The 16,868-nt window shown below is 30.6% G+C and overlaps 1 protein-coding gene across 3 annotated transcripts in view; it reads left to right on the top strand.

The window, feature by feature from the left end:
* Positions 1–15,562, top strand: part of LOC113523454 (mucin-3A-like) — a 130,429-nt gene extending 114,867 nt beyond the window's left edge. The window contains exons 3-15 of one of the 3 annotated variants that reach the window (XM_031907442.2): positions 1–390; positions 863–985; positions 1,260–2,279; positions 2,379–2,489; positions 3,827–6,232; positions 6,429–6,677; positions 6,969–8,624; positions 8,902–9,285; positions 9,511–9,556; positions 9,754–9,956; positions 10,290–10,568; positions 12,377–12,496; positions 13,620–15,562. The exon at positions 1–390 is cut by the window's left edge and continues 696 nt beyond it. In XM_031907442.2, the coding sequence (XP_031763302.2) occupies positions 1–390; positions 863–985; positions 1,260–2,279; positions 2,379–2,489; positions 3,827–6,232; positions 6,429–6,677; positions 6,969–8,624; positions 8,902–9,285; positions 9,511–9,556; positions 9,754–9,956; positions 10,290–10,568; positions 12,377–12,496; positions 13,620–13,718 (7,086 nt within the window). In that variant the 3' untranslated portion in view covers positions 13,719–15,562. Of the gene's footprint in view, positions 391–862; positions 986–1,259; positions 2,280–2,378; positions 2,490–3,826; positions 6,233–6,428; positions 6,678–6,968; positions 8,625–8,901; positions 9,557–9,753; positions 9,957–10,289; positions 10,569–12,376; positions 12,497–13,619 lie in introns of all 3 variants that reach the window. The other 2 variants (XM_031907439.2, XM_031907448.2) reach the window with 2 other exon arrangements.
* The last annotated feature ends 1,306 nt before the right edge of the window (positions 15,563–16,868 follow it).

The following is a 16,868-nucleotide window of genomic DNA, read 5'->3' as shown; positions in this document are numbered from 1 at the left end:
GATTTGAGAAACTCACGAAAATTGAGATACAAAACACGATTGTCAGAAACTGATACGAACTTAACAGGCGAAGGAATTAAAACAATTAATGAAGTCATTAAGTCTAGTCAGAAAGATGAAAATATTACTAGTCAACAAGAAAATCAAACAGCTGCATCAGTTGTAATCACAAGCACAGAAAGCACAATTATCCAATCAAGTACTGAAATACCACCAGTAAAAACTAGTACATCTAAAGTTATGAAGGTGGTGAGACGCCCTTTGTCAAGAGGGAAAGTAAATTTTAGGCCAGTTGCGTCGTTATCAAAAAAAGATACGACAGATGAAATTAGTGAAGACGACAATTATCCGGAAAGTTTTAAAGCTTTAATCCAGGCTAAAAATGCATCGGTGAGTAGTACTATGCAAATAGAAAGTTTATACATTGATTATTGCCTATTGTTTTATAATATATTCTTTGCATTATTAATTCCAAAGTTGACGATTATGCGGTATAGTTTTGTTAATAATTTCAATTACAATAGAAAGTACTTTATATGATAATTTAGAACAAATTCTAAATATTAAATTACGTTCAAATTAGTTTAGCCATTTGAATAGTTATTATTCATTAATTAATAAGCAAGATAGACAAATCATCATTATTAACACTATTGTAGTCTGCAGTGTAATATTGCTGGGCAAAAGACTTCTTCAATGACTTCTATTTCTTACAATTATAATATTATAGTAGGATGAAGTCTAAATCAATCATTTACAAAACAGGTAGGGCCTAGATATTAAAATCTCTAATTTCCTAATATTCATAAGTTACTAAAAATAACGTAATATACTAAAAATCCACCAAAACCTTAATTTTCAGACACAAGCGAGCTCTCCTAATGATGAGAGTTTGACATTGAAAGCATCACAAAAAATTTACAAAGCTTACACAACATCACCACAACAAACAAACTCTGGAACTGGCACCAATAAATATTCAAGGGTAATGCTATAAACACATACTACACTACAAAATTACGAGATATAATGAGGTTTATACATTACAAAAAATCATTTAATCTACAAATTTAATCATCTAGCATTTAATATTTGTTTGAGAGATTTTATTAAATAGTTTAAAACTTTAATACTTTACTGAACAATATATTTAATAAAAGTAACAATTTTTTTTTAAATAAAAATATAGTGCATTTAGAATTATTTAACTATATAAATAAATAGGTTTACCTAATAAAGTCTTATAAATATTTTCACAGTTTCGCAATAAATTAAATACACAGGATGGATTTAAGAAAGAAGATAAGGATGATGATAACATATCTGCAGTAACAACAGAAGCCACACAGCAAAAAAAGAATGATTTCCGACCTCGAGGGACTTTTAATCCTCGAGGTAGAAAATTAACATCTTTTAGTCCACCAGCAACATCTACGACGTCTTCGTTAAGTCAAAGTACGGCAAAACCGGCATTCAAATATAGTAGAACGTTGAAAACTACTACGACAAAATCCCCGGAAATCGAAAATAAGTTAAAAAATGATAAAAGTGCAATAAATAATTTAAAGAGATCTCCGATTAGGTCATCTTATTTTACTCGTAAAAGTTTTAACACAAAGAGTGTAATTGATAATAAAAATAAAACTGAAACACAAAAAGTTGATAACAAAACAGGTGATAGTCTTACAGTAAATAATAAAAATACTTTACCTAGAACTTCTTATTATTCACGATTAAGGAACAATAAAAAATCAATAACATCAACGACTATACCTCCGAAAGAAATTACAAACGAAATAAGTTCCATTGAAAAGAAAAGTGAAGATATTTTAAGTATGCCTTTAATTTATACATTATTAAAAAATACTGACAATGTTGAAGTGACTACTGAAAAAGATCAAAAAATTGATAAAGATATGTTTATAATAGCAGTAAGTAGCAAAGAATATCAAGAAGATAAAATCGCTAATGACATACCAAATACAGCAGAAGAGAGTGAAAATAAACCAGTTGTTAACGATTTACCAACGGTAAAATATCATTCTATTTATAAGGAAGAAGATGCTATAAAGAATTACGAAAACATTGACTCACCGACTACTCAAAGTACATTAACATCTACTGTTGTAACAAATATTCAAACACGAAAACATAATCGTAAAAATGTTAATTCGTATGAAAAAGACATTGAAAGTAAAGCAGTGACATTTAGGAGCCGAGAAAGGAATTCCAGAAAATATAGCGATATATTTTCTAAAACGACAGAGGCTTCCAATGGCGTAAGTATAATGAAATTTGTATTATATTCGTACATATTTTCCCATTTCACTCCTCATTTTATTTCATATGCAAGAAATGTCATTAATAATCATTTACAGATAATACCTGAGCCAGATAAACATAAAAGTAAATTTAGCTCAAAATATCGAGCTTCTTATTTAGATAAACCATTTTATAAACCCACTGTACCCACCATCACACCATCAACTGTAAGTAACCACCTATTTATAATCCAAAGTGACAATTAAATTATTCCAAATTCAACAAAGCCCCTTTATAAGATTGGCATTAAGATTTACTACATAAACATTTATTTTCGTTTTGCTGCTTATGATTTTAAAGTAAGAATATGATATACATATATATAGTAAACAGTTAGTCTAAAATAATATTTATCTAATATAAATTTTTGTATCATTAATTTACATATATTTTATTTAATATTGCCTATTGTATCATATTTTTTCTTTAATATTGCCTAAAATAAAAATTAAAATATGTTCATTAATAATATTTTGGTTTAAAAGATCATTAAACTACAGAAGGATCATATGTTATATATCATATCTTTGGAATAGGATTTAAAACTAGATTTAGTTCATAATCAATATAATAATCATAATACATCATATAAAATCAATCATATCGAAATTCACTCATTACCTGCATAATTAGTATTATAACCAAACATAATTAACCTTTCATAATCAAAATCTATACAATCAATAATAATTAAAAGTTTCTTGTTACCGAAGGCTTGGCTGAAGTTCTTCATCACAGACCACGTGTTGACAAAATCTATTGAAGAGCCATATTGGTTCGAGGGGGCGGACTTTTCTGACGTAACCACAGAGTCGATATCAAGCCAGAATATCACTGCGCCATCAATCATTCACGAATCACCTTTAGAATTGGTTAATGGACTCATATATGAATAGTTTTAACATTATCATTTCACAGACAAATATAACTCGTTCACTTTTTTCATTCTCTTGATACTTTCATTCACTCATTTACTTGTAAATTTTAGATTTTAAGATTTTTTAGACATTCTGTATTAATAACGGATTTCTGTGAAAAAATATTTAATAGGTAGTTCCTTAAAAAAGTTTTTGCGTTGAATAATTACTTTGATAAAATATATCCGAATCCGAAACAGATAAGAACTTACTAAATAATGAATTGTAAATAATAACGCATGAACTTTATATTTAAATATTTAAGTATAATTATGTATTATACTGTAGTACTAACATGCGTAAACAAAACATTAAATTGTATAATTTTATATATTTGTTTTAATATGCAGATAAGTTCACCCTATTTGTTTTATATTCATTCTTCTAACTTTTAATATCTGTTATAATTTCTTTTTTAATTTTAATTCCAAGCATTATAAAGTGGCTTTGGTCTTTGCACGACTTCCTATTTGCATTTCTTTTTTAGGTTCCTTTCATTTTTATATAACATTGTCACAAAAATTTTCATTCTCATTAGTGCACCGTCTTTTTTCTATTTATATGGGCGAGTATACTTCTTATTTCAGGTAGAAGGTGAAGAAATTGAGTTAGGCCCAGACATGAACTCTATCTCTTTCACTAAACCACGAAGTAAATTATATTCAGCGGATTTGAGACTTTCTGAAAGTCTCGTTAAGCCGTCACATATCATGAACATAGAAGCTTCACACCATTCGCCTTCAGTTACTGTATCAATATTTGATGCATTAGCTGAAATACTTACCTCTACACCTAGAACTCGATTGTCCACAACAACAGAAGTATCGAAAAAAGCAAACATAAATAATGATGTATCACAAACACTCAACGGCGTGAGTAATAATAATAATGTAAATAGTGTTCGAGCCTTAGCCAGTCAAGATATGTTAATGTCAACAACAGTTAATATGAACACAAATGCTAAACCTGTACAGAATGCTGACTCAACACCAAATGTGAATAATAGTTTGTCGGTTGGGGAAAATACTACACCATCACTAAACATAGAAGAAAGAAACATAAGTCCTGTGAATACAGCACAACCTAATACTGCCTTTACTCCTACACCTATTCCTACAACTCCTCTTTCTGCTAGACGACCTTTTGCTATTAAAGTTTTATATTCAGAAACAGAACAATCAACAGACAAATCCACGACAGCATATGAACCCACATCAATTCAGGGATCGACTGACAACCCATCAATGGTATTTAATACAGTGTCTGATCTATTAATATCTAGTAACAATATTGTATCCTCAGAACTAACTAGCATGTTATCTAATAATATACTAGATATTATTCAAAATATGGATGAGACTAGTAGAGCTAAAGTATCGTTAGATATGGCAAAATTATTGAAATCACTAATTCCTAGAGCTTTGGACAAACTTACGACTATGATAGAAAATGTAGATACCATACCGAACACCACTCCCTATAGTTTGGAGGAGATTAAAGATACTGAGAATATTGAATTAAACAGTAACTCTAATGTCCTTCAAAATATGGCTGATGTAATTAATGTAAATAATGTAATGACAAGCACTGTAACTGCAACATTAAATGTAACAGATAATGTCACTCAATCTGTAAATAGCACCGACAATATCTCAATAACTGCGAGTACTTTGCCTATGTCTAGTAGTCAATCAATTAATACAATCGATGTAACATCGAATTCAGCATCTGTTGATATACAGAGTACTACACCAATGAATATGATTATTACAACTTCTGACTCTCTAGGCACAGACACAGTAATCGTAAATGGTAATATATCTGACTCTTCTAACAGACCTATTCCTACTCCATTTTTTACAAATTTTCGTGTATTAGAAAAAACTTCCGATCCATCTGCACAAATTAACATGAGTATTCCAACTCCATTATCTCAAAATACCGATAATCAAGACCCAAGCCGTGTAACACCACTACAGTTATGGGTATTGTCTAAAAAAGCGCAAGTATTAAAAATGATTGAAGATCTTATAAGACAACATAATGATGAAATAGCTACAGCACCACCTATAATAGATTCTGATGTGGTAGAATCTGACAATATTCCTCTTTCTAATCGTTTGACGAAAATTATGAATACATTAACTTCTACGACTGAATCTACAGACTTTACTGATAATAATGACTTAACTTCTCCTAAAAATTTTCCTTCTACTATAAATCCTATTTCAATTTCTTTACGTATGGGTGAGTCTACAGATAGAAATAATCAGGATAGCCAGGTTACATCCACAACAATACCTGTTGAAATACTGTCGACAATTACGTCAAGTATAGTGTCACAAACATCAGATCAAATGTCTGAAAGTGTCACTGTTTTGACAACTACGGAACTAGTTACAACTTTAGAAACAAGTATACAAGATGATACAGAAACTACAACAGACTTGGGTTCAACTGAAACTACAACTGAAATGAGTGTAGATAGTACAGTAACAATAGATTTGGAGACAAGTAACCCAGTTAATAATGAAAACGCAAAAACACGTGTCAACGAAACAAGACAAAATTTAATTTCAGCAGTAAATAATGAAACTATTGTTGGTACAACAATACCTAAAAAAGATTACGTAATATTTGGAATATTACCAAATGATACAGTGGTACGTAAAGATCCTAATGATGATATATTGGAATCATTAACAGAGGCAAGCCCTTACATCATTTATGGCGTGCTACCTAATAACACAGTAATACGTAAATTTCCAAATGGAACTAGAGTGCCACGAGTCATGCAAAAAATTGACGTACTACCAATCAGCCCATGGAGTCTAAGAAATCCATACAGCCCCATCCATAACAACCCGGCTATTGTAAGGCCGAAGTCTAACCCCATCCGAGTATCCACTAATACTGTGACATCCACAAATACCTCAAATAACGGAACGGATAATCGTTTAACCACCGACACTGTAAATAACCAACAACTGATGGTATTGACTTTAAGTTGTTTAGCTTGAATCTGAGCTTTCTGCTTTCCTTTCACTGGGCGCCCGGTTTTGGAGCATCGATGGCGCATGCGGTTTGGAGGTAGCCTTCGATTCTATCATGAGCTATGTATGCCTAATGCACCTCAACGCTTATTAATATTAACATTGCAAAGCATAACATTTTATTTCATAATTGCAGATCTCTTCATCGGCACTTAATATAAAAGATAGCAGTTCATTGGGTATAACTACTACCACAAATAAGCTGCCTGCTGAAATAAGCACTGCCTCGCATGTATTGAGTTTACGCACAACTACAATGCTACCTTCCGTTGATGAGATTCTGCTTAATAGTATATCTTCAGCTGCTAAAGAGGAATCGGTCATATCTTCAATGACGAGCTCTACTCGTGAACCGAGAATATTAACACTGGATATTGATCCGGAGGTATAATTATTATTTACGTCGGCACTTATTTGGTTATGTAGTAATTGGTAATAGCGGCATGTTTACGTAGATTTTTTTTTCTCAACAAACTATAGATATAAGGGAGTAAATAATACCTGGACTTGCTGTTTTAAATAGAAAATAAATTTTAAGTTTTGGTAAAGGTAAGTGGTGATGGTTTAATACAAATAAGATTCAAGTAATGCTGATCACACAATCATTGAGTAATAGCATTTTGTAGCAATTACTATGTCATGATAAAAAAATAATACTCTTCATGTATAATTACAGACTAAACAAATACGGACCGAAAAGCCTGGTGACGGAAATGGAAATACAATATTTAAATTCATCCCCATAGATGAAGTCACAGTAGCTCCACAAAATTCAAATGTTTTAAAATTAGCCACAAAAGCATCTTCTACTACAAATACAAGAAACAATGAAATCACAAGCACGATTGCATCTACAGTAACTGAGATAAATACACAAACGCCGCAAATACAAACACGAATTGAAACTGATACTTTGATAACTACAACAGTATCCGAAGCTACTTCTGTTACAAACAGTGAACAATCATTAACGCCCACTTCTTCTATTGCGACTACAATAACTGAAACAATTCCACCGCCCACAATGGTAGCTACTATAAGAACGACAATTCCTACAGCAACAAGTACGTTAATGCCAATAACTACTACGTTGGCATCAACAACTACTGCTGCTCCGACAACAACAACTACAGCTCCAACAACGACTTCTGGAGCTCCAACAACAACTACTGCAGCTGCAACAACACAACTTTTACTGCCAACAATAACAAATTTTGCTCAGACAGAGAAATCGCAAATTCCAATTACTACAACATCTGTTGCTACAATAACGACTGATACAGCATCAGCATCAACAACTACTTTGCCCACAGTAACTACATCCTTTACACCTGTTACTATTGAAGAAGAGAAAAGATATCAAAAAGATGCTGAAGTACTTCAGCAAATACTACAGTCCAATCGTAACTCTAAAAACCTAAATATACAGTCAAATCCAAATCCAATATTATCACCTAATCCGATAGTTACAACTCAAGCACCAACTAGCACATTACAACCTTTAACAGCAACGCAAAACGAAGAAACAAAGCTTCTTCAAGCATTGCTTTCAACTACTAGTACAAATACGAATCAATTAATAACAAACACTGGTGATAACTTAAATATTCCTCTGAAGACTACTACATTTCGTTCAATAGAAGACGATTTACGACAACTTGAAGAAGATACAAAATTATTGAAGGCGTTATTGCAGGCTACAGGGCAAAATCCGAATAATTTCAATTTACCAAAATTTGATTTTCAACCTACAACTAAAGTTGCTCCTACAACAACTTCAACAACAACGACTACTACAACCACTACTCCTAGACCGACAATAATAACCACAACAAGACCAACAACTACTCTAACAGCTACAACATCGATAGATGAAGATATTAAAAAATTGCAAGAAGATACAAAATTATTACAAGCATTATTACAAGCAGTAGGACAAAATACAGGAAACGCAAGTCCACCTATTATATCAGGAGTAACGTCAAATGTAAGAATTGCCTCAAACCCTTTAACTACTTCACTAGGCTCTAATCCCACTACACCTTTAAATGTGCGACCTGTGTATACTTCTCAAATTACTACATCGACATCTTCTGGAGTTAGTTTTGTGCCTAGAACTGTTTCGACTACGTTACAGCCCGCCACCAGTACCGTAACGGAAAATATCAAAATTTCTACTACGAATTCTCCAAGAACCACGACTTTGAAAAGTGCTCAACCGACGACATTAACAGCACGTCGCGCACCAGTCACACGAGTATCAGTTACTACAGATATGCCTAGTACTTCTACATTCTCCGTTGAAGAGGATTTGGCTTTCCTAAAAAATTTGGTACGTTTATTTTGTAAATGTCGTTTTTAAATAATGTAGTTTCCAAAGAGTATAAAAAATAGCATGTATTTTTTGGACACCAAAGACATGTTTCATTTTACTTTTGAAAGTTGTTCATCCTAGATCTTTTATGGTCCTTTTATGTGATAGTAAAAAAATTATCAGCTTTTGATATTAGGATTGCACATTGTAAGTTTTCATATAATTACTATTATGTTAACTATTATTTACATGTCACCCAGAAGTAGTAATATTTGTTTTTATTTTAAATTTTCAGAAATCAGTATTAAAGACAAATCCGAACAACGATGATCCCGAAGTGTCATTGGCTAATCGAATTATAGCTTTAGCTGTTGAGAAAAGTTTAAATGAAATAGAATCTGGTACATCACCAGATACTACTCGAAAAGGAAAAAATATAGGAAATAACGTAAACAATATTATTTCAACATCACGCACTGCCCCAACAACTACCACAACAACAACAACAACAACAACAACACAGCGACCTATAACAACAGTTAAAACAAATATTCCATCTATAGAGGACGATATTAAACAGTTCCAAGAAGATACAAAACTTCTTCAAGCTCTTATTAAGGCGACAGGCCAAGACCCTTCCAAATTTAATATTCCAACACTACCTAATTTAACTACTAATGTAAGTCCAAACCTTACTTCAAATATTGGTCTGAAAGTACCAGCAAAATCAACCTCATCTTTGCTGTTAAATAAACCATTAGACTCTATAAAAAATATTAATGAACAGACAAAACTAACGAACATTGACTCGACTAAACCTTTTGGTGCAAAAATAGTTGTTAAAGATGATCTAAAAACTATCCAAGATGAGGAAAAGTTATTAAAAACTCTGGTGAAATTACAGGATGTACAGGAGACGACTACGCAGAAGAATAAATTAACTATTACAGGTAAATTCAATATATTAATTTTGCATTTAGTGTAATACAATACTAATTAAGGCTATTTATTGGATTCAGTTTCTTCATGACATGAGAGGTATGGCATGAAGATTAAACAAGATTTTCATCATTTAACATTTTTACATTTTGTTATTCAAATTAGTTTTTAGTATTTAAAATAATTTTTTATTTACTTTTAATCTCAGGACAGACATCTGATGAAGCTTTGAAGAAATTGCTTCAGCAACAGAGTAAGTCAACAGGCATGGTGTCAGAAGCAACACAAGCACCTATGTCCCTGAGTACCGAATTCGGAAAGAGTAACGATGCATTACTGGCGGCACTACTAAAGGAGCAAGGTTTTGGGCCTACTACGGCAAGTTCCTTAGATGAACAACTTAGACTTTCTGTTAGTTCTATTTTTACTATTTCATTTATCTAATACTATTCTAAAAAGATTCCATAACATCATTTATTAAAACTCCTTATTTTTGAACAATTATCATTCGCATTTTCTCATTTTATCATCATGTTATTTTTGTGTCTTAATTGCAAAATTAATGTAATATAATAATCTTAAACTTGCTTCACAGGCCTATTGTTACTTACTTTTACATTCTGCTTTTTATTAATTTTTGTAAATACTCTTTTACTTTTTTAATTTTCAATTATAAAAATTAGTTATTAATATGCAATATTGCCGTCTATAATAATAAAATTGTAGCTAACTATAACCTCGTAGGCTTTGCTCAATCAAGTGGTAGTGACGCCGAAAGCACGACGAACTACAACACCTCCACCACCTCCGCCACAACGAAGACCGATTCTGGACGGTTTAGCATGGCTGTGGCAGCAATGGAGGGAGACCGCTCCAGGTCCTACGGCCGGAAGGCCCAACAGACGACCAAGCCCGTCCTCCTCACCAACAGTCTCATCATCCGCAGCTACTAGCAACCGAGTCAACTGGTTTGGCTCTGGACCATTCGTTGGCAATGCTGACGAGACGCCAACCTCAAACAGAGTGGGTTTTGCATCTCTTTTATTAAAATTGTGTGACTGGGGTTGAGGTGAAGGAACCAGACCTTAGATTAAATAAAACAGAATTGCTATTATTTGTCTAGAGTGATAATTTAAGTATACCCTTATACGAGGTTCCTATTTAATCTAAGTCTGATTTGAGTGTAAATTTCACACGGGGGAGTGGATTTGGGATGTTTGTAAATAGAAATATTGAAACTATAATATTCGTAAAAGATTGATAGAATTTTTGTATTCATATTTTATTTTTAAAGCAAAATTTAGATATGGTTAATTAGATTAAAGTTGATTTAAATTGGCTTATACATAGACATTGTGCCGTAAATAGAAATATTTTGCAATAATATTTTGATGTACTTGTTTATTTTTTATTATCTTAGTAATAATATTGTATATATGTATAATTTAACTGTTATTTTAAAAATCTGAAAAGTGTGACCCTTATTTATTAGTATTTTAATTAAAAATGAGAAGAAGACTTCATTTAGTATGTTTTTTTAAATCGGAATAAAATCTAATATTCTTCTATATCTAGATCGGTATTTGTGACATAAGGGTCCAGCACCTTATAGATTTTTCAAAGTTTGTACATAATGGCATGGTGTCATTGAATATAAAATATAGTAAATAGTATTCATAAAAGCGTATAACGATAAAATTTTTAATTATTAATGTATTTTGTTATATTTCTTCAAATTGGGAATGTAGTTAAAATAAAAAAAATAAAATAAAAAATATTTTAAGTAATAAGTAGATAGCTAAACGAATTTAATTAGAACTTTTATGTTTTTATGAATAAGGGGGTTGATTTTTGTACGTTTTGTTAATGTTAAGCAGACGTACGCTAATAATAAATAATTAATGTTTATAAGTTAATAAAATAGTATAATAAAAAAAAGAATTGAAAATATTTATCTCCTTCGTTGTATAATAAGTACTACTATTTACTTTACGAAATTACGTAAATTACTTTATTATTTACTTTGCGAGAATTAACTTTGTTTACTTCAGGAGAGCACTATTTTCGATTCCATTTCTTTTTTTTAAATCTTAGTTATCTATGTTTAAATAAATTGTATTATAGTTAGCACGCTTTAAAGCATACGTTTCTAATTTGTCACGTATGATGATGCAACTTGTTATAATTTTCACAACCAATTTCTCCAAAATAACATTACCTTGCCATAATTTGCCTCTAAGGTTGTTAATCCTACAATTACATCCTGGCACTTTTAATTAGAGTTGGCAAAATCTTAATAAAATAAATGCTTCTACAAATATAGTAAGTCTTGAAGGATAGTAAAATGGGTTTTTGTAAATATTAACAGTCTAATCATTGTTTATAGTATTTCAATTGTAAATAAAAAGTGATAATGTAGTTAAAATTTTGGTGAGTATTTATTGTGTAAAATATTTTGGCTTTATTATACTTGTATTAATAATAATAATGCTTATATGCTTAATACATTATTAATATTTATATACTATACTTGTATAATTAGAACGCTTTCTTTAGTATGAACACTTATTAAATTCATAATTTGCAATGCTTTTGTAAATATGCTCATTAAATTGCATATATATATTAGGTAACTGTTGATATTTACTTCAGTATATACATTTATTTTTCTTTTATGTAATTTTATTTTATCTAATACTATAAAATGTTAATAACATAAATCTTAAAAATTTTAAATTTCACATTTATTATTATTCAATATTGCTGTATATTACATATTTTTATTTAGCGTTAAATAACAAATTTATCTAACCCAAGCATATTATAATTAGATACCCCTGGATCCACCAAGAGCCGTAACATCAGAACAGACTCCAGGCAGAGGGCAGCTCGTGTCTGCAGCCATAAATGTAACGCGGGCATTTTCGCAATTTTTAGGGGCAGCAATACAGGTATAATAGATATATTAGGACTTATTACTTAATAGAAATTACATATTTATGTTTCTCCATACTATACAAAAAGTTGACACTGGCTTGAAGTCAAGTATGACAACATAACTTTTAAGAAAAAAACATATTCCTTTTTAAAAGGCCGGCAGCACACCTGCAATACCGTTGGTGTGATCATGGACGGCGGTAGTCACTTACCATTAGGTGAGCCGCATGCTTGCTTGCCCCCCTGTGTTGTAAAACAAAATAAGTTACAACAGAGAGTTACAATAGAGAGTCTGAGAATGACAGTTACTCTCAATTAGATTTATTTATTTAAATTAATGACTGGATATACAGATTTCAAATTCATAGTCAAACAACAGAATGTAAATAAGAAATTTTAGATTAAAAATAAAATTTGTGAGAATGTAAAACTTTCAAACATTTTACACTACTTTCCTTTTACGTGAAGAATTCTTGCACCCTAATGTGGCTTAGTCTTCATGGACGATACCATCGTTTGTTTGTTTAAAATAAAAAACAAGGTCGTTTCAGTTTTATATACCGTTTAAAATGTGGAAAATGATCGCAAAGCTTTGGTGATTTAAGCTAGAATTTAAGCACGGAATCTTTGGATAAAGTATTCTAATTTTTAAAGAACTTTGTTGGCAAGCAATGTTTGATTATGGGTAAATTTTACTATCTATAATACAATTCTAACACAGCCGTCATCATAATTGTTTCCATCTATCTGATAATTTTTCATAATCACTTAACAATACTATCTAAGTGTCTCACTTAATGTCTTCAAAAACTCTAACCTAAGCTATTGTGTATTTGAGCTAATAATAATTTATACATTTGTTTACTTGCAATATATATTATTCCAGGATATATTAAATTTTAGTATTTTTTATGTTATACAGATATGATTTTTATAACTATTTAGGTTATAAAAATCATATCTGTTTACGAAAAAAGTTAATAACTTTGAGACCTAGTAGTTCACCACTTTATTTGCAACTCTATAAATTGTGAATTAAACTTTGTCTGAGCGTGTAATAATAATTGTAGAATCTTGTCTGAAATTAAATTTGAAACATTTGTTGTTATTGAATATTCATTTATTTATTTATTTCAGGGTGCAGCACAGACTGTTCAAAATGTGATACGAGCAGGACAGCGAGTGGCCACCGATGCGTATGTCAGCGGCTCAGGCGGCTCGGGTGGATCCGGTTGATTTAGTATAGTATAATTGGACTTCAAACTTTTCCAAAAGTGTCATAGTACGCATTGTGTTGCGAGAGCTCAAATGTAAATATTAATGTGTAAATTACTAAGTAATGTATATAAATAATTACAAAGTCAATGCCTTGGGGCACTGCCGAGATTTGATGTGTTTATGGAGTCAAATGCTTTTCAAAAATCTTCTCGTGTAATCTTTTTGTACTTTTATAAAATAATTGTTTTTAAGATTTGACCTTTTAAAATGTTCCTAGATGAATATAGTTGAACATTTTTAAATGTTGTTTACTTAGTAAATGTAATCTAAATGGGGTTTTTGTTCTATTGTACTACATAGGAAATGAATATTGTCGATAGATTGTCTTGAATTGTAGGATTTAGGCAAAGAATGTGATGTTAGTACTATTTAGTTTGTATTATTTAAAACATTATTTTGTACATTGTCTAGACAATTGAATCTACCTTGTCTTTTTTTATGAGAAAAATGTATATTTTCGTATTAATGAGAAATCTCAGAAAATATATACTTTTTCTGTTCTCTTTTCTTGTGCAAGAACAGCTTCATTAGAAATTGATCTTTATTGTGGTCTTCGTCAAAATTTGAAATATTAAAGTCTGTCTTTTTTCTTGATGTCTAGTTATAAGTTGCGTCTGCCACTTTACCTGAAAAATAAAGCAGCGTTAATTTCCTTCGATTAGAAATACCAATATCTCTAGATATTAAAACACGATTAGTTAAGTTCTATCTAACCTTAAGTTTACATGTGCCATTTAGCACGTGCTTGGTGTATTCGCTTTCTTTCTTTGTTTTACTGCTTCTATTTATTTATTTATCATAAATCGACTTGTAATGTGAAATGTATAGTCATACTTTATATTATATTAGATGGAATCGTATTTGTTTAATTTTATTTTATATTTTATTAGATATAAAATATAGCTAAAATTACTTTTATTATTAAATTACAATTTTGGAGCTTAATTATACTTGGCGTTACAACTTGTCACTGCCTTTAGCAAATTAATATTAGTGAATAAGTATGGAGAAATTTAGAAAGTAAGACTGGTTAATTTTTTTTTAAGAAAACAATTCTCAATCTGGAATCTATGTATAATATTTTCTATAGGTATATTTTAAAAGTATACCAGTTTTCTGACTAGGCTTAGGTTATTCAAAATTGAAGAATAACAATCAGTAATCATAATTATGAATTGATGTGTTAAAAAATATACTATATTTTCAAATATAATGGACAAAATTTATAATAACTAAATACTCTAATCTGACAAGTGACATTTAGGTCTTGTGAATGACACAAGCCATTAACAAGATAATGGCATTATTTATAGTACTTACTAACACTGCCACATAGATTTATAAATTTAATGTCCACTATTTAATATCTAGTAAATTCATTTTACTACCTTCAAGAAATAGTACATTAATTAATTGATACTTCGAAAATTATGAAAAATTTTAATATATATGCCAATTTTAGGTGTAAAACGTTCTTCAAAGTTATAATAAGGGATGACCTTGCAATAACTTTTGTATTCACTTGCATCTTAAGCGTATATTTTGCGCACACAATGTCTATCGTTCGTTTTCATTTTTTTTGTCATTGTAAATCATAAATTCATCGATGTATAAATTTTAATATTTAAATAAATGTCTATGCAAATATTGAAATTTATAATAAATTGTCATTTCATTATATAATCTATTATTTTGTTTAACTATTAGATACTTCTTTTTTCTATCAATGAAATATGTATTTCATAAATACTAAATTCTTTGGCATAATTATATTATTTTGCTTTTGATTCTATGCATATATCTACAATATATATATATATATATATATATATATATATATATATATATATATATATAGCTAAATTGCTTTTTAAATTATCATGTACTTAACTATAATTATCGAGATCGATGTTTCGATGTTACATATACAATTAAATTAATTTATCCATTGAATTTTCTTTATTTCTAATAAACCTGATTAAAAATAAAATTTTATTGTCTAAATCATCATGAGGGGTCTATGATAAACATCACAATATTCACCCATAATACACCACATGCTTCGCCATTCTTGAGGACTATGATGATTTTAAATATATCTGCGGTTGCCAACTGATTTGCGAAGCGAGGCATCTACTGGCAAAATCTCACAATAGGGAGAGGCTTATGTTCAGCAGTGGACAGTTAACGGCTGATATAATGATGACTCTTTTACTACAGCCCAGATAAATTAGAAGCAAACATAACAACGTTATTACGTACTGCGTAGGAATACAGTTCATTAGTATACAAAAGAAAAGTACTTCCGTTATTTTTTTTGGAATTTTAAGATGGATTGATACTAAACATGCCAAAAACATAATGATTTATGATAACCGTAAGTTTATAATATTGAAAAATAATAAGAAAACTCGTTGTGCTTCTGTATTTTCGGAGAAAAACAACTTGGGATTTTTCAAATTGAGTGAAGAGATAAGGGTAGGAAGATGACGATGATAGTCATATTTCAGTATATTTCATAACAAATTTAAAGTTATTATAAGTAAAACTATTTTAGTAGCTTTTTACTAAGCGACACGTGAATTGCCTAAATGTTCTGACTTGATTGATCTGGCCCTGGATACTGCAGTATTTCTAATATTCATTTTACGGGGGGAAAGGGATTGTTAGTAATGGAGACTGAGAATCCCATTGCCAGCAATATACCTAACCAGGTCGACCTCCTCGCGATCCCCCCTGGAAACTATCATGGTTAATTCCTTATGAATTCATCATGATGGGCTAACTGGTCTGTTTTCGTTCTCATCTATCACCCTTCACTGGTGCTCCGCCAGCGTATCCCGTTAGCGTAGACGGGGTTACCATACCATTTTCACCCATTAAAAAAATATATTTACATGTACCTGAAATAAATTATAGGCAATGATGAGCTCAGATGAGTGCTACCTAACTGTGCAATAACTTGAAGGCGTTTATTAAAAACATTCTTATTGAAATAAACGGATAGGCACTTTTTAGGCTACAGGCGATAAGTATTGATTTAATTTGGTTTTGTTTTGTGACTTGAAATGTCAAACAAGTTGATAATTTTCCTGTATAAGTGTTGAT

Source organism: Galleria mellonella, unplaced genomic scaffold (genome assembly GCF_026898425.1).
Source record: "Galleria mellonella isolate WM207_F2 unplaced genomic scaffold, CSIRO_AGI_GalMel_v1 utg300, whole genome shotgun sequence".
NCBI lineage: Eukaryota > Metazoa > Arthropoda > Insecta > Lepidoptera > Pyralidae > Galleria > Galleria mellonella.
Note: the sequence above shows the minus strand (reverse complement) of the source record. Positions and strands in the feature narration are given on the sequence as shown.